The sequence below is a fragment of the Leptopilina boulardi genome, unplaced genomic scaffold (genome assembly GCF_019393585.1).
Source record: "Leptopilina boulardi isolate dan_hultmark-lab unplaced genomic scaffold, ZJU_Lbou_2.1 LbouV2_259, whole genome shotgun sequence".
Classification (NCBI taxonomy): Eukaryota; Metazoa; Arthropoda; class Insecta; order Hymenoptera; family Figitidae; genus Leptopilina; species Leptopilina boulardi.
This window is the reverse complement of record NW_026137817.1, coordinates 49,655-72,320: the sequence shown is the minus strand read 5'-3', so window position 1 is coordinate 72,320 and position 22,666 is coordinate 49,655. Positions and strand designations below refer to the sequence as shown.

At 26.4% G+C, this 22,666-nt stretch overlaps 1 protein-coding gene across 4 annotated transcripts in view; it reads right to left on the bottom strand.

Annotated features, from left to right (window-relative positions):
- Positions 1 to 22,666, bottom strand: part of LOC127280960 (endoplasmic reticulum aminopeptidase 2-like) — a 110,662-nt gene that overhangs the window by 39,738 nt on the left and 48,258 nt on the right. For 3 of the 4 annotated variants that reach the window (XR_007842910.1, XM_051304391.1, XM_051304390.1), the window contains exon 2: positions 19,139 to 20,121. Coding sequence is in view for 3 of the 4 variants with exons in the window: in XM_051304391.1 (XP_051160348.1) it covers positions 19,139 to 19,268 (130 nt within the window). In the remaining variant the exon portion in view is untranslated. Of the gene's footprint in view, positions 1 to 3,520; positions 4,137 to 19,138; positions 20,122 to 22,666 lie in introns of those variants that run through there. The other variant, XM_051304392.1, reaches the window with a different exon arrangement.

The following is a 22,666-nucleotide window of genomic DNA, read 5'->3' as shown; positions in this document are numbered from 1 at the left end:
CGGATTTTTCTCAAAATTTGGTAAATTGTAGTGATAGTGGTGCTAAATAAGTGTACAAATTTTTAATATTTTTCGAGATATTTACAATAACAAATTTGAGCAATACTTTTTTGCTTTACTTATAACTTTTTTTCTATTAAAAATAGAGAAAAATGTTGTAAATGTTTTTTACGCGGAAGATCTTAAACTTTTAGAAAAAAATTATTTTTTTTAAAAAAATATTAATTTTTAAACAATTTGTTTAAAAAATTGAATTTGTTTATAACTTTTAACCATGTTATCCCTCATTTAGAAACGCGAAAAAAATCATGAATGTTGTTTAAGTCATAATAAATCGATGGTTAAATTTTTGAGATGGCATTATTTTTTGTTTTCGAGATATTAATTAATTAACTAACAAAAGTTAATAAAAAATGAAATATTTGACGAACAAATAAAATTAGAGTAATTTTAAAAACACCATTAGAATGCTTATCAAAATCCGCATCCAACGAGCCCTATATGATCTATTTTGGATAAACGGGTGTTAAATTAATAATTAATAATAAAAATTATTTAAATAATTAATAACATTTAAGAAAATGAAGATAAACCGTCAATTCTTTTTTTATTTGGAAGATCATCTAATTCTGTATTAAATAAAACCAGTGTAAATAACATTTTTAACAAATCTAAATTATTAACAGATTATAGTAAAGCAAAAAAATTTTGCTCAAATTTGTTATTGTAAATATCTCGAAAAATATTAAAAAAATTTTAATTAAAAATTTGTACACTTATTTAGCACTACTATCACTACAATTTACCGAATTTTGAGAAAAATCCGAGACATGACCCCGTATTCTCATATGAAATGCCTCATATATTTTTTTTCTACTCCTGCACGGAAAAACTTTGTGCAAGAATCATTTCTAAATTTGTTCAGGAACTGAGGATATGAGAATAATTTAAGAAATCTTATTTATATTTTCTTTGAAAAATTCTTAGCAGTATTTCTATAAGAATTGTAGAGAAATTCAAGACAACTTCCTAAACTCACTACAGAAAGTCTTGAACTTGTTTTAGAATAAATTTTTACGTTTGCGAGAAAAAAAATTTACTCTGGGAGGACTCGATCCCACGTCCTCGAAAGTCCAAAAACTGCGCTTTACATCTCTCAGCTACCTCACCAGCTTATGGTATTATGCATTGGAAACATATTTGACGCAACCAATCCCTGCCTAGTGCTTTGTTACTGTACTGTGTCTTCTAAAACAGTTCAAGAAACTTCCAACACCCAGTGACTGAGATATTCCGATCGCGGCATTAACAAGAAGTCTTCCAATGTCATAATAAAAATACAAGTATTTTCTTGAATGGTTTTTGTATTTTTCTGTAAATTTTGCAGAATTTTTCTCATATCCTCAGTTCCTGAACAAATTTAGGAATGATTCTTGAACAAAGTTTTTCCGTGTGTTGACATTTACTCTTGCAACGATTCTATATTAATTTTTTAATAAGTAAATCTTTTATTTATTTTCTATTCTCCAATAAAATTAATAATTCTCCATAAAGACAGAAATTTTTAAACTGAAGAAAACTCAGAGATGGGAAGAATCGAACCAAGAACCGTTTTACTGAAAATTCAGTAGAGAAGCCATTCGGCCGTCTCACAAGTAAGGAGATATGCCAAAGTCCTTATTAAATGAAAGAGAAAAATTTATTGAAAGCATATTAGTTAGTTCTTAACTAATCACTACTAATTTTTGATACACGTGAAATTAAATATGAAATTTGTAAAATACATTCCAATCAATTGTTTTACATATGTTTACAAATGTCATATTTATACATTTTTTTTATATGTCAAAAAAATTAGTAGTGATTTTTCAAAAACAAATTATCCGTTTCTTTATATCAATAGTGACTGAAAAAATGATAAAATAATTAATTACTACTTAAAAATTATTAATAAAAAAAAGTCATTAATAATTTTTTAAAATATAAATTGTCTAAAGAGAAAATGATGGCTAATTTTTTTACAATTGATAAATTAATAAGTAAAATTCATATTATAATCAGGTGAGTTTCAAACAATATTATGTATAAAGTAGTTTCTCCGTATACATCACGTGTCGAATTTAATAAGTACACTCTGCAAAAATTTAACTTTTTTTTGTAAAATACTTTTCAGAATTCATAAAGAAATTCCTGTAGAACTTTTTTCCGAATGGGTAATTTTTAATTTAAAAAAATGTGTTTTAAAACATTAATTAAAAATATTTTTTTTGCTATTTGAAAAAAAAATGGAAAAAAAAATTTATTTGATTCAAATAATCGATTACATTAGTATTATCAAATAAATAATTATTTGTATTAAATAATTATTAACTGCAAATGAATTAAATGATAATTGATTCAAATAAAAAATTATTTGTTCCAATACAATTTATTTACAGGAAAAAAGTTTCAGTTTAAAAGAAAATATACTATTTTTTGTATTAACACAATTTTTTGATTATTTTTAACCAACAAATTTTTTAATTCAAATAAATATTTCATTTCATCTAAATAAACCTTTAGTTTATTTTAAATAAACTTTATTTGAGTTAAATAAAAATTTTATTTGCGCTAAATAAAATTTTATATTTGTGCTAAATAAATTTTTTCATTTCATTCCAAATTTTTTTTAAATTTAAAACAAATAAAAAGCTATTATAGGCTCTGAGAGAAAAATAATTTTATTTTCTTCAATAAAATTTTATTTTTCTCAACTAAACGTAAATAAAATATTTCTCTATATAGGTTATTTGATTATTTTAACCAAAGTTTGGTTTTAACAAAGAAACTTTTTTCCATGTTTAATTATCCAAATAAAAATTATTTATTTCCAGTAAAAATATAATATTTGCGATAATAATCAAGAAACCGTATATTTAAATCAAATAAATTATTCTTTTCAATACGTATAAACCCAAAGAAAATATTTCTTTGATTTAAAGAAACTAATTTCTTTGACTTGTTTTTTTTTTCATTCAAAATAAAATTTTCTTTGAAACAAAAAAAGCTTCTTAATTACAAAATTTTTTGGAATCAAAGAAATTTTCTTTATAACTAAGAAGCTCTTTTTGTTTCAAAGAAAATTTTATTTTGAATGAAAAAAAACAAGTCAAAAAAATTGGTTTCTTTAAATCAAAGAAATCTTTTCTCTGAATTTCAACTTCATCGATATTACAATGGATGCAAATTTATATTATTCTTAAGAGCCAAGACATAATAATAATAAAATAAAAAAAAATATGTATGGGTCATTCCACATAAAATTTTCATCCAAAAAAATTTTTTTTAACTAGAACATTTTTTTCCAAATTTTTTATTAAAAAATATTTTCTTTTAATTTTCGTAAAGATTTCAAAAAAAAAAAAAATGTTTCTAGAAAAAAAGAGAGATTAAAATCTCGCCTAAAATGTCACAAATTTTCCAAAAAGGAAAAAAAAAACAACAAAAAGCATTTTTCTGCATATGGAAACAAATATAATACCTGTTAGAAAGGCGACATCATCGACATCCTGTTCGCTCATCGCGAAGCGATTAGGTGGCGGTCTTCGATAGACGAATCCCTTTACCTCGCCGTCTGTCGAGGCATACGAGATCTTAATAAGGGGTTCTCTCTGTTCAGCCAGAATTCGTGATGTTTCGTTTATTTATTTCCTATATATATATATATATTTTTTTTTTTATAAATATAGATTTGGGGTTAACTCGAGAACGCGAAGCAACAAACGACCAAAAAAAAAGAAGGTCGCAAGATTCACGTTTTTTTTTTTTTTTTTTTATCACGAGGACGGAACGAGAGAACAAAATCTGCCACTTAAGGTGCAAAAAAAAAAAAAAAAAAAAAATTAACTATACGTAAATATATATGTATACATGTAAATATATATACACAATGAGTGGCACTTTTAGATTCACAAATACTTTTTATTTTCCTATTTATATATATATATATAATGAACAAAAACAAACAAAAGCCACTTTTATTATTATTTTTTTTTCTCTATTGTATGTTTCAACAGTAACTTGACGAGGTGTAGGTCGCGCGCCACGACGCGTCTTTACATTTTATTGGCATTTCGGATATAGCGTGGGTTATACCCGTGATGTCAGGCAGAAATGGCGACGCATCCAAAGCTCGTAAAGCCCCAATTCTCGGGGGTTGATTTTCCTCCACCGCCCCAACCTGCCGCGGATGCTTTTATCTGTAGCATGGCGCCATCTTCTCGTGCAAAAGTGCATTTCATTTTTATCATCGCGTTATCATTTTTCTTTTTTTCATCTCATGATAATTCACACCCAAAAAAAAAAAAAAAAAATTTTTTTTTAAACTGAAAATTTGATCTACTCATGTCAAAAAAAATTGATCAATATATATTCATCTATATCTTAAACATTTTATTTTTTTTTTTTTTTGAACCATCCAAAAAGTAATATTCTGAATTGGAGCGCATAAATTTCTCATAAAAAAACATAAATAAAAATTTTTATTTTAAAGTATTTTTATTATAAATAATTATTATTTAGACCAATTTTCGAAATAAAATTTCATACAGATTTTCTTTTTATAAAAATTTTTATACACAACAAAATTTTTAGCTATCGAATTTGTGTTTGGCAGAATTTTTATTTTTTAGTAATTTATTTAACATGATTTTTATTTTAAAAAATTTTAATTTAACATAATTCTCATTCAATCGAATTTTAATGTGATTCGAATTTTTTATTTGTACGAATTTTTAAAACACCTAATTTTCATTTGTCCGAAATTACAAATGGCCGAATAAACAATTGACAAAAAGAATTCAGCGCAATTTTTTAAAATTCGAAATTGACCAATCACGGGGATGATTGACCAATCACTTCCTTATGGCGCACTCACACCTTTTTTGGCTGCCTGCCTGCCTGCTTTCATTTTTCTTGATATTTTAAAAAAAGGTAGACCTCAATCTGATTATTAGAACGGAAGATATAGCAGTTTAAATTTTTTTGTTATTATTTCAAATCTCGTAAACTAACAAATATATTAAGCTGCAATTTATGTTAAAGATTAGTCTTACTAGATATAAAAAAAATTTCTAAGTTTCATTGCAATCAGTTAATCTACTCCAAAAAAGTCAAAATCTCACCTGGAATCGCACCCTTAAATATTATCGAATCATAATTATAGAAAATTAATCGAATCATGAAAAAAGTTTAAAAAGATAACAAATTATCAAAACAGGTAAAATAGGTGAGAAAATTTTAAATAGATGAAAAAAGGTGAATCTGCTTAGTTTATTCCCTAGTGAAAAAAACACGTATAATTACACGTATAATAATACGTATAAATATACGTTTAATAATACGTATTATTATACGTAGAATTATACGTGTCTATAATTTTTAATACATATTTAGAAATATATAAATATGGAATATATTTTTGTTTATTAGTATATACCTAAATATTATAAAATATAGACAAGTATAATTATACGTATTGTTATACGTAAAATTATATAGTATAATTCTACGTATATTTATACGTACAATTCTTGTTTCAAATTCGTATATCTTATTATACGTATAATTATACGTGTTTTTTTTCAATAGGGTTATTTCTATTATGAGATTCTTATATGTAATAAAAATAATATGTCATTTAAAAATGTAATTTGAACATTGTTGCCTTTTTTGTTTGTTTGTTTTTTTTTTTTGTTTATTTTATAGCGCCATCATTTGATATGAAAATTTACTGTAAAGGGAGAATTGATTTTTGTTTCTCAGTGGGAATAGTGTGAAAATAAGTCGGTATCATCAAATTCTACCTCTGTTGATACAAGTCAATTGATCATTGACTAACTCAAGTGTAATTATAATTGTAGAGGTATTTAATTGGATTAACGGGTTAGTGACTACAAATAAACTTGGCTCAATTCATTTCATCTTAATTACATGGAGTAAAACATATATACATATATACCTACATATATTATAATCTATGTAATTGAGATGAACCAAATTTATCTTAAAAATAAATAAATAAATAAAAACATTTTTGATTCTAAATTATACTGTTTCCTTATAATCGCGAGAAAAATTAATATTCAACTATACGAAAAAGGAAAACATTAGCATTTTGTTTGAGTCAACCAAAAAATTTGGTTGAGTGTTTTTTGTTGGCATACCAAAAATGTTTGGTTAGCTCAACCAAATTTTTTTTGTTAGGCCAACAAAAATGTTGGGTTGCGATCAAACCAACAATTTTTTTTGTAAAATTAAAAATTTTATCCTACCTTATCTCATTTCTTTTTATCTTTTTTTATTTATTTCATTATTTATTTATTTATTATCAATTTAACATTGAATTTATATTTATTCAATTAAAATATTTGTGGACTTTGAAAAATCTCATCTCCGCCTGGGATCGAACCTCTGTTTTAAAACTGAAGGTCGGGAGCTCTAACCACTGGACTACCCATCATTGTGAGAAATTTAAACTAACTATCCTCTTAATCCATAAGCTGAGAGCGAATCAAATTATTTGGTTGTCGCAACCAAATTTTGGTTAGGACAACAAACGATCATTTGGTTTTTTAGACCAAACTATTATGTTGTGTTAACCAAATTATTTTGTTGTCGTAACCAAATTTTGGTTAGAATTTAAAAATGTTGAACCAAATAATTTTGTTGACCTAACTAAATGTTTGGTTGAGATAACTCTACGACTTTGTTTCATCCAACCAAAATTTGGTTACAAGAATCAAAATTGACACACCAAACAATTTTGTTGCAAACACTAAATTTTTTTTCTCAGTGTATAATTAATATAACAATTTTTTTAAAATGTAAATTATATAGGGACGCATGATTGTGTTCTAAAAATCATTAGTTAGAATTTTCATTTTATGGAATTCCGTTTGTTATAATTAGTTTTGAGCCAAATTTTTATTTGTTCGAATTAATATATTTTGCAGAATTTTCATCAAAACGATTTTCTATATTACAAAATTTTTATATAATCGAAAATTCACTTCAACTGAATTTTTATTTGTTCGAATTTTTATTGTTCAGAATTTTTAATTCCTTCAATTTTCTATTAACATAATTGGTATTTTAAAGAATTTTTATTGGGTAGAATTTCATTGCATAGAATTTTCATTTTATTCTTTTTGATGAATTGTATGAAAAACAAATGAAAATTCTATCAATTAGAAATTCTGAATGAAAATTCTATGCAATGAAATTCTATCCAATAAAAATTCTTTAAAATGCCTATTATGTTAAATGAAAATTCGACCAAATAAAAATTCTGACAAATAAAAAGTCGAACAAATAAAAATTCTGTGAAGTGAATTTTCGGTTATATAAAAATTCTGCAATATAAAAAATCGGTTTGATGAAAATTCTGCAAAATACTAATTCAAACAAATAAAAATTCGACTCAAAAATATAATTATGACAAATGAAATTCCATAAAATGAAAATTCTAACTATACACGGAGAGAAATAGATGGTAAGATCTTATGATCTAAAGATGGTTAAAAGCAGATGTTATCCGGTACCATCATTATCAAGATGTTACTCCGTACAATCTGGATTGTAACTGATAGAATCTGGATAGCTGTCCGTATATGTAAGATCAAATATGGTATGGTACTATATCTATAGATAGTACCTCGTACCATCTATTTCTTTCCGTGTAATGATTTTTTGAACATAATCATGCATCCCGTTATATAAATAAAAATTATTCAAGAGAAAGTGACACTCTTAACCCGAAAAAAATCGATTTTTTTTTGCTTAATCGACACTTTGAAGTGTATAAAATAAGACTAAATTATTTGCATCGTTTCTGAAATTTATTTATGTAAAAAATATCGAAATTTGTTAAAGTATCCAAACGCGCTGTGAGTGTTATTTTCAATGCCTTGGAGCGCTTTCGATTATTTCTTAGACAGCTCACAGCTACTGGGAAATCTGCATAAATGATGCCAACACCCAGAAAAAAGTTTTTATTGTTTCAAACAAAATTTCTACTTTCATTGCAACTGCGTTTAATTGAGATGAATTATTTCTTTTTGCTATAAAAAAATCCTATACTTGTTTCGATAACAGAATTAAATTAATTATTAATTAAAATATTAAAGAAAGAAATTTTTTATTTTATAAAAAAATTGTTGTCAATGAAAAAGAAGTTTTTTTAAATAACAAAAACTTTTTTTTTTTGGTTGAACATTAACGCAAAAGGTCAGTTGTATAATTCTCTGAAATTTATTTGATGTTTTTTTTTAAATAAAGTATTAAAAATGTTTATTTATTATTATTAGATGTAAAATTTAAAAGTAATGAAGTTATTTTGTTATTACAAAAAAGAAGGTAGTTTATATTCGTAATATTGAAGAAGCGTTAAATGGATAATTCGTAAGTCAAAGTAGCTGTGTGGTTAGAGTACACGGCTCGCGTTCAAAGGGTCCTGGGTTCGATCCCCCATGCGTGCGAGATTTTTCAAAATTAATCTTAAATGTTTTATATTCTGTTAATGTAATAATGTTAAATAGAATATAAAGTTAACGTGAAAAATTGTAAAAACTGTTATTCTCCATGTAGGTTAAATTTAATCTTCTGAGAAGTTGAAGACAGTTACTAAATAATTTTGTCGATTTTCGTTTGACTGTAAACAAACTAGAATAGAATTAACTAGAATTATTAACTAGAATTTTGTCAGTTGTAATTCGATTTTTAAACCAAATAAATAATCGTTAATCGATTTTTCATAATATAACCCACATACCTAGTCGTAACCCATTAAATAAATCTCCTCAGAAAAGCAAGAATAAATCTATTATGTCTCAAAAAATATTAAAAAATTTAAAATAAGACTCATTTTTTTTTTTAAATTAAGATTTTCATTTCACTGCGTATGTATATATATATAAGGAAAGAAAACATTTAACTAGAAACACATATATTAGAAAAATAAATTTCATATTCATATGTCAAATAGACTCAGAAGGGCTTCTTGATGAGCAATTTACAGACTTTAAAAGCTTTGTCTTTTGCAACAGCTTTTGTTTTGAAGTATACTCGAGAAGTGTAAAGAACGTTGCTTCTTTGACTCGCTTTGTCTCGTTATTGCGCATGAGGGCTTTTTGAAGGGAGTGTCGGTTAAATGGTATGAGAGTACATTCAGATGTATACCAGTTGTACAGAGAGGGGAAAAGTAAATTGTTAAATTTGCATTTTCAAATTCCGACACTACACATATATACAGGGTGTTCCAAAAGTATGGAAACTTGCAAATATCTCGAAAAGTACGAATTTTTGTAAAAAATGTTCAAGACAAAAGTTGTTCCAAACAAAAAAATGCACATCTTTGAAACAAAAAAATTGGGCCCGGAGTCCAATGTTGGGCCCTACAATGAAAAAAGTGGTTTTCTTAAATGAGACCACTAATTTTCAGTATCAAATTCGTAATCCCCCATGAAATTCTGCGTTCAGACATGTGGTATAAGTGCCCAAAATATTGGGCCCAATCCAAGATATTGGGTCCAAAATTTATCAACAGATAAATAAATTTTAAAAAATCGCATCTTGGAGGGATTTTGAGATCATTGGATTAGAAATTGGAAGCTAATTTTCAAATTTGGCATAGAGCCCAATGTAAGATTCTGCAGCCCAATGTGAGGGCCCAATATTTTTGTAATTTGTACCACAAGTCTAAACCCAGAATTTCAGAACGATTACGAAATGGAAGGAAACTAATTTTTTTTACTGTAGGCCTCACATTGGGCTGCGGAATCTTACATTGGGCTCTGTGCCCAATTTGAAAAGCAGCTTTGAATTTTTAATCCTGTGACCCCAAAAACTCCAAAAGATGCGATTTTATAAATTTATTTATTTGTCAAAAAATGTCGAGCCCAATCCCAGACATTGGGCCCAATATTTTTTGGCTTTTGTACTACAAGTTTAAATCCAGAATTTCATAACGATTCTGAAATAGATACTGAAAGTAAGTGGGTTTTATTTAAACAACTAATTTTTTTTAATGTGGGCCTCACATTGCACGGAAAGAAATTTTCTGTAGAATTTACAGAAACTCCTGCGCCATCTACTGATGTTTCTCCAAATAGAGAAATTTGTAGAATTATTGGCATTAAAATCTGTTAATTCTACAAGTTTGAGCTACAGTTCTTAAAACCTGTTGAGTGACCAAATTATGTATACTATATGGGGATAATATATATTTGGTAGAGTATTTCTTATAGGTTATATTCTCCTCCGAATACATTAAATTCGCGGAACATTATTGTATAAATTAGTATAACTTCTATGTAAATAAATTCATCCTTCAATAATTTTCTAACAAAAAAAATGAGGAGCAAGTTTTCAAAACTTATGATAAATCCACTTTTTCTTATGTCGAGAAATTGAAACAAACGACTTTTCTCACTTAATCACTACAGTTATTTTTAAAATAAAAAATTTGTAATAATTTATTTCTATAATAATGTTTATATACTTAAGACGTTTCCTTTTTAATTAAACTTTCTTGCCGACACTATGATAATAATAAAAACACTAAATTCGCCTTAACCTCTCGCACTCAATCGTACTCAGCCATAGTCGAATCACTGCATTGTTTTCGCGCATGCGTTAAATCCTTACAGAAAATATCTGTAGAATTAACAGATTTAGGAACATGTAAAATCTCCAAATCGATGTTAATAAAGAATTACCAGAAAATTTTTTTCCGTGTGGGCGGCGGAATCTTACATTGAACTCTATGCCCAATTTGAAAATTAGCTTCGAATTTCTAATCCAATGATCTCAAAATTCCTCCAAGATGTGATTTTTTAAAATTTATTTATCTGTTGATAAATTTTGGACCCAATATCTTGGATTGGGCCCAATATTTTGGGCACTTATACCACATGTCTGAACGCAGAATTTCATGGGGATTACGAATTTGATACTGAAAATTAGTGGTCTCATTTAAGAAAACCACTTTTTTCATTGTAGGGCCCAACATTGGACTCCGGGCCCAATTTTTTTGTTTCAAAGATGTACATTTTTTTGTTTGGAACAACTTTTGTCTTGAACATTTTTTACGAAAATTCGTACTTTTCGAGATATTTGCAAGTTTCCATACTTTTGGAACACCCTGTATATATCTATATATATTCACGTGATTTTCTATTATTAAAATTTAGAAAAATAACTTCAATCATCAATTTATCCGCTATTGCAAAAAAACAGTTTGTTTTGAGAAATTAAATTCGGAAGTACAATCGAGAAAATTTCTATTTTTGACTTAAAATTATTTCATTATTTTTACAAAATAACTCTAATTATATATACTTATTTTCTTACTAGTTTCAATGTTTAAATTAAAACCATTTAACATTTAAGTCTATTTTAATGTCAGATTTATGTTAAAGTAATCGTTTTACTGTAAAGTTATTTTTTCGTTTTTAAAAAAACATTACATAGATAGAAATAAAGGATATTATAGTAAAAAATAATTCTTATATATGAAGATAAATCTGAAATTAAGTCAGTCTTTAGAATAAGGATAAAAAAAACAAAATTAATTTAGAGCCCGTTTTCACCGTGTGGCTAAATTTAATCTTCCGAGAGGTTAAACGTAGTAGATATATTTTTGCGTCTGCGCAGAAGTTGTATACAAACATTCTGCACAGACGCAGAATATATCTACTGCCTTTAACCTCTCGGAAAATTAAATTTATCCTCACGATGAAAACGGGCTTTTAGAAGTTTAACAAAAAGGATGTCTTACACGGAAAAAAAGAAATAGTAATTTTTACTACTTTCATAGTAAAATTGGACCTGTCCGAAGTTTCTGCGCATCTCTGGCAACTTTTACTCAAAAAATAGTAAAATTTACTATTTTTGTAATAATTTTTACTATTTTTGGAGTAAATTTTACTATTTCTGGAGCAAATTTTACTATTTTTGGAGTAAAAGTTGCCATAGATGCGCAGAAACTTCGGACAGATCCCATTTTACTATGAAAGTAGTAAAAATTACTTTTTCTTTTTTTCCGTGTAAACATTTTGCAACTTAAAATAAGATTAATCCCGTACACTTCAATAACCTATCCTCAAACATTCGTTAAAATCACAAATAAAGCTCCGGATATTTAAAGGGCCTACGCTTGAATTTACGTGACAAATTTTGACCCCTGATGGTGTTATTAAAATTTTGACATTTCCAATATCATATTCCAACTGCTATAATTATTAACACACATAAAAAATAGTTAAATTAATTATTCGCTTTACGTAGAATGATCCATATATTTTCGATTATTTATTTATTTTTAGAATTCTTTTTTGACTAATTAAAAATTATTTTCAATACATTTCTATATTAAATATTCCACAGATATTTTAAATTTAGCACATTAAATAAGCGCTAAAGAAAACTAATCAGAAAAATCTAGTATATGTAATTTTTTTTTTAAATATTGTAACTTAAAACAAAAATAATGTCGTCTCTTAAAATAAAATTTTCCTTTTATACACTGCGAATATTAAAAAATTTTATTATTTTTGTTTCGCGAAGGAATAGTTACAACTGAAAAAACAAAATTTATATTTGATTCAAATAATCGGTTATTTGCTTATTATCAAATAAATATATTTATTTGTATAAAATAATTTTTATTTGAATCAAATAAACTGTACTTAAACCAATTTCTACATTTCAAAACAAATAAAATTTAATTGACTCAAATAAAAATTATTTGCTTCAAAAGAAATATTTATTTCTATATATATAATAGTCAAGTAACCGATTATTATTTGAATAAAATTAATTTTTTTTTTCCAGTATACTCCTATAGAGACTTTATATTAATAAATATATCGATTTAATTGCACAATTTAACTTTACCGCGTTTTATAAATTATGTACACAGGTTTTTCTCTAAGGGATAAAAAAAAAATTGAAAATGATATGCTGCCATCTGCATCCTCAAAGGCTGAAGCAGGAGCAGAGGTAATATTCTGCTAGGAAGAATGAATCGCGAATCGATCGGCGTCCATTGGGGTATCTATCCAGCTTCCCCTATAGTATCTCTCTCCCTCTCTCTTTCTCTCTCTTTCTCTCTCTTTCTCTGTCACTCTTTCTCGTTTTCTCTCCCTTTTCCTTCCCACCACCAGTGATCACATTAGACTTGCCTACTCCATGGAATACCATCAGGTTTGTATCTCCGCTTGGATAATCTCCTATTAATGTCGTTATAACCACAAAATTTAGCTATCATAAGCAATAACGAAGATACATTTTTCTTCTCAGCTAAACTTGCCTCACGAAGCGATCTTGTATTATTATTATTATTATTATTATTACTATATAAGTTGTGCCAATCAGATACTTGTTGATTGGAAAGAAAGAGCATTTTATTGCGAATTATTATATTAAGAAAAATCTGTTACTATTCTTCATATCAGTGTGAAACAATTTTTAAATTATAATTTCTTTTCTACTTTTTATGGAGTTAATAATTAGCAGTTCAGTTTACTAAAAAATGAAGTTGAATCAACTATTAAAACTGAAACAACTACAAAATCTCGTTCTGCCAACTACATTTCTACACAGAAAATTAAAAGGCATTAAAATAATAAGCGTTGCAGCTTATTTTAATATCTTATAATTTTCTGTGTATTTATTTTAACTACTTTTTAATAGTTAATACAACTTTTTAAATTCAATTGAGGACCTATTGTACTAGGCAGAGTGGTTAAAAAAGTAGTCAAATCTACTAGTTTTTTTTTCAGTGTAAAAACATTTCACTTATAGTGGAAGCACCAATTTTACTTTTAATCATTTACATTGATAAATTTAACTTCATAAAATTAATTCACACTACTTAAAATTTGGTTAATATACAACTCAAAAAATTGTAAAACTAATTACTTTTTTTAAAAACATCATAAGTTACCTCAGATTAAATTTTTGTGCAAAAATATTCAATACCGGCTGTACAATAAACGTTTGAATACGTCGGGTCCAGCAGACCCGTTGTGCCATTTACGTTCGAACTAATATTGTCCGCAGTTTCTGTCAATTTTTACTCCAAAAAGAATAAAAATTATTTCGGAAGTAGTAAATTTTACTATTTTTGAAGTAAAAATTGCCAGAAACTGCGGAAAATTTTGATTCGAACGTAAATAGCACAACGGGTTTGCTGGACCCGACGTATTCAAACGTATATTGTGCAGCCGGTATTGAATATTTTTGCACAAAAATTTAATCTGAGATACCTTATGTGTTTTTTAAATTTTCATTTGTTTTACAGGGATTAATTTATTTTAAGTTAGTTAAAAAAATTGTGAAAAATAAAAAATTGCGTTTTTTTACTTAAAAATTCACGAGTTATTTAAATTTTAATATTATGACTTCAAAATTTAAGGTTATACACCACAATGGGAAAAATACCATTGGCGTATTAATGGCCCAATAATGGGAGCCAGAGATGCCAATATAATTTCAATAATGGCACCCAATAATGGACCATTATTGGTAAAGTCATGGGCTTTCCACGCCGATGCCAATAATTGGCAACCATCATTGGCAACCAATAATTATCCAATATTAAAAATTTTAATAATAATTTTAAAAATCAAAATTTAAAAAAATAATTTATTTTTATTATTTTTTAATAGTTATTATTATTATTATTTTATTTTTAATAATTAAATTAAAATAAAAAAATGGTCATCAAAGTATTAGTGAAACCATTTCTTCCAAAAAAGAGTTTGTGACAAATCCAATAAATAGGAGAGACATCGGGCAGAAAAAAATTTCGACAAGAAAAAAAATTTTCGATCACTGCTTATATACCAGTCTAATGGCATCTCAACTGCGAGAAACAGTTATGATGTTCGCCCTTCCAGTGGCGTTGAGCGAACTAAAGTCCATAGCTGAGCCATCAGCGCAGCGCGGGAACATTTGAAAAATTTGATGTTATTAGATATTTTATTTTATTTTAAATATGACAAATAATTAACTTAATAAATAATTAATGTCATACATAATTATTAATAACATAATGTCATACTTAATAATTCGTTAATTATAAAATAAAATATCTAATAAAATCAAATTTTTATCAAAAAATTTTTTTTTTCAAAATTACTAAAAATATGTCAAACTAATATATATTAAAATATAAAAAATATTTAAAAGCAACACGTTCAATTAATTTAATCTCGAAAAAATGCTCGGGTCTACTTTACCCATGGTGCCAGTTGAGGGTTAAATTGGTGAGGTTACTTCGAAATGTAATAAAAAAAAAAAAAAAAAAAAAAAACTCTTGGAATGGAGTCATCCAAAAATTACGTTACCTATTTTAATGGGGGAGGTGGTCAAAAAGTCTTTAAATGCATTTAACGCAATGGTAACGAGGGGGGAGGGGTATAAAAAGAATGAAAAATTATTAAACGTAGTTTATGGATGGCCCCAATGGCACTGTAATTTTTTTACAAAAAAATTTTCACAATTTTAAAATTAATTAAAAAATTTACAAAATTTTAAATAGAAAAAGTATTTAGCATTTATTATTAATTTGTATAATAGAAACCAGATTTCCTATATAGTTTTAGAAATAGAAAAATTTCACAGTTTTACCAAACAAAAATCCTATTTTTAACTATAAAGACAAAATATTTGACACGATTATTCGCGATGCATCAGTAGAGCCATCATTGCAAAAATTGATCAAACAATCGTGGCTTGATTGGATGATTTACTGCACGAATAATTTATTTACGACTATAATTATATTTTCTTGTTTTTGATGCACGTAAAAGATTGCTATATATGTGTGTGTATAATGATAGTTAATCTCGTAAGTGAGTCAAATGGTAATGTGAATGGATTTCATTTATATTCAATGCAAGTAGATCAAGTAATGTATGGTCCGACAACTTCACTAGAAACGTGTTAGATATACTTGTTTTTTTTTATATCTGAAAATTTTCTTTTACAATTTTGCAAGTCATTTATTTTAATTTAAATATTTTTAAAATCAAATATACTACTAATTTTGTTTATAAAAAAGAAAAATCTTAATATAACAAATATAAATTATAAATTCTGATTCAGTTTAAAGATATTAAAAGTTTTAAAACTAGTTTGAATGCTTAATTATGAGATTAAAGATTAAATTAAAGAAGATTAAAGTTAGTATAGTTGAAACAAGTTATTCTAAATCTTGTTTTTCCTTCCTCTATATGTTTCTTATGTATACATTAAAAAATTTTCTAAAAACAAAAATTCAGAAAGAAATGACAAACACTTCTCAGCAAATTCTAAAAATATTTCTGAATTGTATTCGGAATAGTGAGATGAAAAACAATCTATTTAGGGAAATATGTGTTGAAAAAAAAAACTTACTGAACTCTTGAACTTTTGACCTCTCTTAGTTATTCTGATTTTAATTTTTTATTTATTTTGTATACGAAACATTTTTGAACGTAATAATATTTATAAAGACAGTCAAAAGTAAAAAATAAAAACTATACTATGATAAATTTTAAATTAAATCACTTTTTTCTTGAGGTTTAACTTAACTTTTTATTGTATTTCATAAAAGAAGTTAAAGTTTGTAGCAAATGATTTATTATTATATACTAAGAAAAACTATTTGGTATACGAACAAAAAATTTTGTTATCTCCAATAAATTTTATTTTTATATAAAAACAACAAAATATTTAAAGCCAACCAAAATTTGTTGTTAAATCGGTTTTTTTGTTCGATCTACTAAATTATTTTCTGATTAGTTCAACGAAATAATTTGAGTCGCCGGAAAGTAAAACTACACATAAAATTCTGACTCCCATTGAATTAACATGGCCGTCAGAATTTTATGTGTGGTTTTACTTTCCGGCGACTCATTTGATTAAATAAACGACAATTTTAAGTTATGTTTAGTGATAGTTTTACGTTGATAAAAAGTTTCATTTTAATTATAAGTAAGGGAACAAAATCTTCAACTGAAACAGCGATAAGTTTCACTAAATCAACGTAATTTTTCGCTATTCTAGAGAAATATATCGCTGTTCCAGATAAAGATTTTTTTTTGTGAGTAAAATCAAATTTGGTTCTTATTAAATTTATTGAATATATAATGGAGAGTTAAACATAAATGTTTTGTATTAATAGTTGATTATCTTTGAGTATCATCACTTCAAAAATCACAAACATAATTTAAAACTTTTTTGAAGTATATAAGATCCCTTCTCTCGTGGAGCATCACATAATATTATTAACTAATTCCTTAATAACAATTTTATTCCGAATTTTTTTAATATTTTGAATTTGATTAGTTTACAATGATATAAAAAACAAGTATGAAAAAAAAAATTTGTAGAAAAATATAAAAAATTGGAAATGTAACTCAAAGGCAAAATTAAGTTATTCTCAGCAAAAATTAAGTTTTTTAGATTTAATATTGTATAAACCAACTCCACATATTTCACATGAGGCATGTGTAGGTAAGTTTAACACACTTTTGGAACTTGCATCATTCACGCATTTCTGGCAAAATACCGATATACTTTAAGAAATAATTCAAATTCTAGACAAATATCGTATAAGCTAGTAGTTAATTTTTTTTATAATTATTTTACAAAGGAATAAGTTGCAGACGAGCTACAGTGAAAAAGAATACTTTTTAATTTATAATATACAAGAACGCAATAAATCTTGAATTTTCGAGGTTATGTTCGTATTTTAGCTCTGAGTTTTGACTTAATTTTGAGGTTATGTTTAAACCTCAAACCAGTCGCTTAACTTATTGTAAATATAAATTAGGACGAAAATAGTAACAAAACTTAAAATATAACCTCAAAATTAAGTGATATGTAATGATCAATAAGGAAACATATCTCCATAATTTAAGGTCAAATGATAAGGACATATGCACAGAAAAAAACCTAGTCTCATTTTTGTTGCAAATCAAAATGAGCCAATGCTAAACCACATAGACAGTGGCGCCACCAATCTCGTTCATTTTTGTTGCACATCAAAATCAGCCGCCTACATGGCTCATTCTGTGTTCAGTTTTTTTCTGTGTAGATCAAGAAGCTGCTGGGTTTAAGGTTAAAATCGGCTAACTTAACTAATTATTTCTATTAAATACAAATCAAATTTTCCATAATTTTAATATTTATATTTTTTAAGAAGAAGAAACATAATGAGCAACATAACCAAGGGTCCTTGGTTCAAACCCCCATGTATCAATACTATATATATTATAAAAAGATATCGCCGCCGCCACTGATTCAAGAATGAACGCTAGGCGAAAATTTCGACGCTACGCGAGAACTCATTGCGTATACTTGCCTAACATTCAACTCGCGAAGCATTCAAACTCACGTACTATTCAGAATATATCTCGAAAATTTCAAAGTATTGAATATCACGCGGGAATTAATTGTACCTATATCGTTGTCTCCGCAGAACTGTACTAACCATGTCAAAAACATAAGTTAAAAATTAACATAACATCAATACTCAAGGTCAAACGACAGAAACATAGATTAAAACGAACATAACCTCAAAAATCAAGGTCATATGTCAATAACTTTGGTTTTTCACGGAGTTTAGACGGACATAACCTCAAAATTAGTATCATAGGTCAAGAGATGACCCTCCCCCTTAAAATTTTATATAGATCATAGGAGAACATAGCCTCAAATTTACGTGAAAGATCATAAGCGTGGAGGCTAACATAACCTCAAAATTTGGTCAAGGACATAGAAAAAAAATACTGACATAACCTTAAAATTAGGGTCATAGGTTAGAAGGGCTTTGTATATATATGTATATTATAAATTGAAAATTTTCATTTTAAAATTTTCAAATAAACAGCAGTTTAAAAAAAAACAGTTAATTTATAACTTAAAATAATAAACCTAACAATTATTTATCTAACAACAAAGAAATTATGTTTCTTTAAAGCAATATTTTAAAGAATACTATAGAAAATTGTTTTTTACGTTTTCTGTTCCAAATGTCTCGTGGCAAGAATGAAAAAAGAAACAAAAGAAAAAGAATCCTAAGGAATAATTCAATAGCTTTGACACTCACCGGAATTTGCGGGCACTTCAGTATTGGCAGTTCCGTTTTGTCCAGGGCTTCGGGAGCTAGATGTTCTCCCAAGAGGCTCCATTCGAATAGCTTCACTACTGGTAGTTCTTGTTGATGTTGGAGCAGGCATGTTGCGAATTGAAAATAACTTCCTTCAAATATTTCCTTTCAATCAGATATATATATATCTCACGGTTTTTGCAATATTGCTTTTTAAAATATTACAATTAAATTGTATCCGCAAAGCTAATATGTATATATTTTTATATAATATATATATATATAGATAGATATATAATTTGGCACTCGATTATAATCACTTTCTTCACTTGAATTCTATTTTTTTTTTCTTTCTTTCTTTCTTGAAAAATCACATTTTCTAAAGGACGTCTTACATTCACAAACCTTAATACAGGTTTCTTCGTGTCACAAATTTTCTCTTGGTTTCCTTTTCTTTTTTAAATTCAATTCATTATTTCAATAAATTCGTTTTTATTTCATTTTTCTCCCTTTGAAACAGTTTTTTTTTTTCACCTTTTAAATGACTATATATCCTGTTGTTGTTGTTGCTTATATTATTTAATACTTTCGAATTGAAAATTGGTCCCTTTTTGAGGATATATATATATTTTTTTTATAAAAAGAGTAGAAAAAAGGGAGAAAATTTCACTCTTTTTCAAAAATTTAATGTGAAAAAATATTATAGCAAATTTAAATTCTTCTGGCAGCTAATTATTTTCCATATTTTGAGACTTATATATATATGTGATATAAATTTTTTTTTTTTAAATGTATAGATATGAGAAATATGCTTCAATATTGTGCTTTTAATTTGAAAAAATGTTATGAATTTGTAATATTCAGTGTGTGTGTGTGTGTGTGCGTAAATTGCAATTAGTTAAGCTCCAAAAATTTTACAAGCCGTTCTTCATTCGTTGTTGAAACTTTTAAAACAAGTCTATTAAATGTATATATAGATCCATCTGAAACAGAAAATAACAAGAGGATTTTTTTTTTATTTTCAAATAAAGCAGAGCGGTTAATTAGTTAGTCAAGTCTGAAGTAATTATAATATATAAAGAGGATGAGCGACAATAAAGTAACCCAGTTTATCTGCACTTGAAAATAAATTCGTCTTAAATATTCCAAGTAAGTACCCTATTTAATCGAATTATTTTTTTTTATTATAAACGAAATGAATACATTTGAATTTTTTTTATAAATTTTCTAGCGAGAAAAAGAAAAACACTTAATAAAAAGTGTCACAATTATTTTTATGTCACGTCCTCTTTTGCCTTAATGAATTTTCTTTTTATAAAACAACTTTTGGACAAAAATATATAGAAATACTTTTAATTATCGCGAAATTTCGCTAGTTTTATTTTTATTTTTGGTATAATGTATAATGTATCGTATAATGTATGTGAAATTTTAAATAAAAATTATATTTCTCTTAAAATCATATTTTTGATTTCGCTAACGAAAGTTCAGGTTAGGTTAGGTTAGGCATAATTTTAATAAATTATAATTTTATTTTTTAATAGTACAAATAAAATAATTTTAAATATTTTAATTTAAAATTAAATATTAAATTACAAAATATTATATTAGTTAAAAAAGAAAAAAAAATTTTGTGTCCACGAAGTTGTTTTACGACTTTTATTTTTTTTTTTTTCGCATTTCTAACCTTTTATTTGATCTCTCTCAAAGTGTATTGGATAGAACATCTGAGTTATATATTGCAATCGCTTTGAAGGAAAGGGGATGACTCTGCAAATGTCTACAACTTATATAGAGTACATTGACATATTCTAAAATTTCCAAATATATTTTTTTAATAAAAAAAATACATCTTTTAAAAAATTATTTACAAATATGTCTTAAATTGAAAAAAAAAACTGTAACTTAATAATTATATAATTTTAAAAAAGAAAGTTGAAAATAATTAATTTTGAAGAATATACTATATAATCAAATAATTGTGTTGGAAATTTGCTTTTGCCAATTAACACATTCTCATAAACTAAATCAAAGTTTCGTAATGATAGGAAAAGCTTATTACAAGCTTTCATCAACTTTGGTCTCGAAGGTTATTAACCCCATTTCTCACACGAATCAAGTTACAACTTTTTAATTAATTTTTCACATTAAATTTTATCTTAATTTTCTGTGAAAATAGATGCTTTCACTGAAAAAAAAACCATTCTGAAATTTAGAATATTACACTGAAAAAAAATGTTGCTGAGAAATTAAACTAGAATTGACTAAAAAGTATTTAAAATAACTAATTTTTTAGTTAATCTAATCATGTTAATGTAGTTAATGTAACTATTTTTAAGAAGTTAATAAGTAATAGTTGATTTTACGTAAATATGTAGTTAAAGTACAACTACAGGTCGGTAGTAAAATTAACTTTCGTAAGGTAGTAAAAACAAGTGGAATTGTAGTCAACTCATAATTTGAAGAGTAGTAAATCCAACTACTATTCACCAGTTATATGAAATGTAGTAAAAGGAATTATTTTCTTTAATTAATATAACTGCTTTTTGCGTAGTCAATTTTTTATTAATTTCTATGATTTTATAGGCTTCAATAAAATTCTTGTAGAATTAACAAGTCGTCTGTAATTAAAACTACTACTTTAAGGTATTAGTCGCGTAAAATCATTTTCGTCAGATATTTTTTAAATTTTGCATGAGTGTTTCTGACATAATTATCTACAAAATAAGACCAATCCCATCGATTTTGACCGTTCCTAAGCTTTAAAATATCATTTCAAAGTTGATACTTTTTACATGGACGGAGCACCTAATGCATGTAAGGAATTTGCTTTATAATTATTTAAATGAAAACCAGTCGTCAGATTTTAAAATAAAACTACCACATAATACATTCTCATGAAACGAATGCATACAAAAAAACTGAAATTTTTTGACCGTACCAAACTATAAATATATTAGGAGAAAGTTAACAAAATTTTAAATTATATGAAGTTCCACTGCTGGAAAGCAGTAAACTTGGCAACGCTGTAGCGCGCGAATGCATTCAAAATTCAAAATCATGCAAAGTACACAGTCACAGAAAATTAAAAGGCATTAAAATAAGCTGCAACGCTTATTATTTTAATTCAATTTTGCTTATTTTAATACCAAAATGGATTAAAATAAGCAAAATTGGATTAAAGTTGCAGAATTTTCATCAATTTTCATCCTCGTTGCAGCTTATTTTAATGCCTTTTAATTTTCTGTGGTTAGAAAGTAGGAATATCTCATAGAGTAGAATAAAAAAATAATATATTTAAAATTTCACAACATAGATTAGTATTAAATAATTACGACAAAAACAGCTAAACACTTTTTGTGACTCTAACATTCAGTAGCACTGGTACATTCAGATTGCGACGTTGCCGCGATCAAAACTTTAGTTCTACACGTGCGAGAACGCGGCGCTCTGAGTGAAAATTACCTGTACCCTTCAAAAAGTTTGACTCAGAACTATACCTCTTGCTAAGCACATACTGAGTCAGAC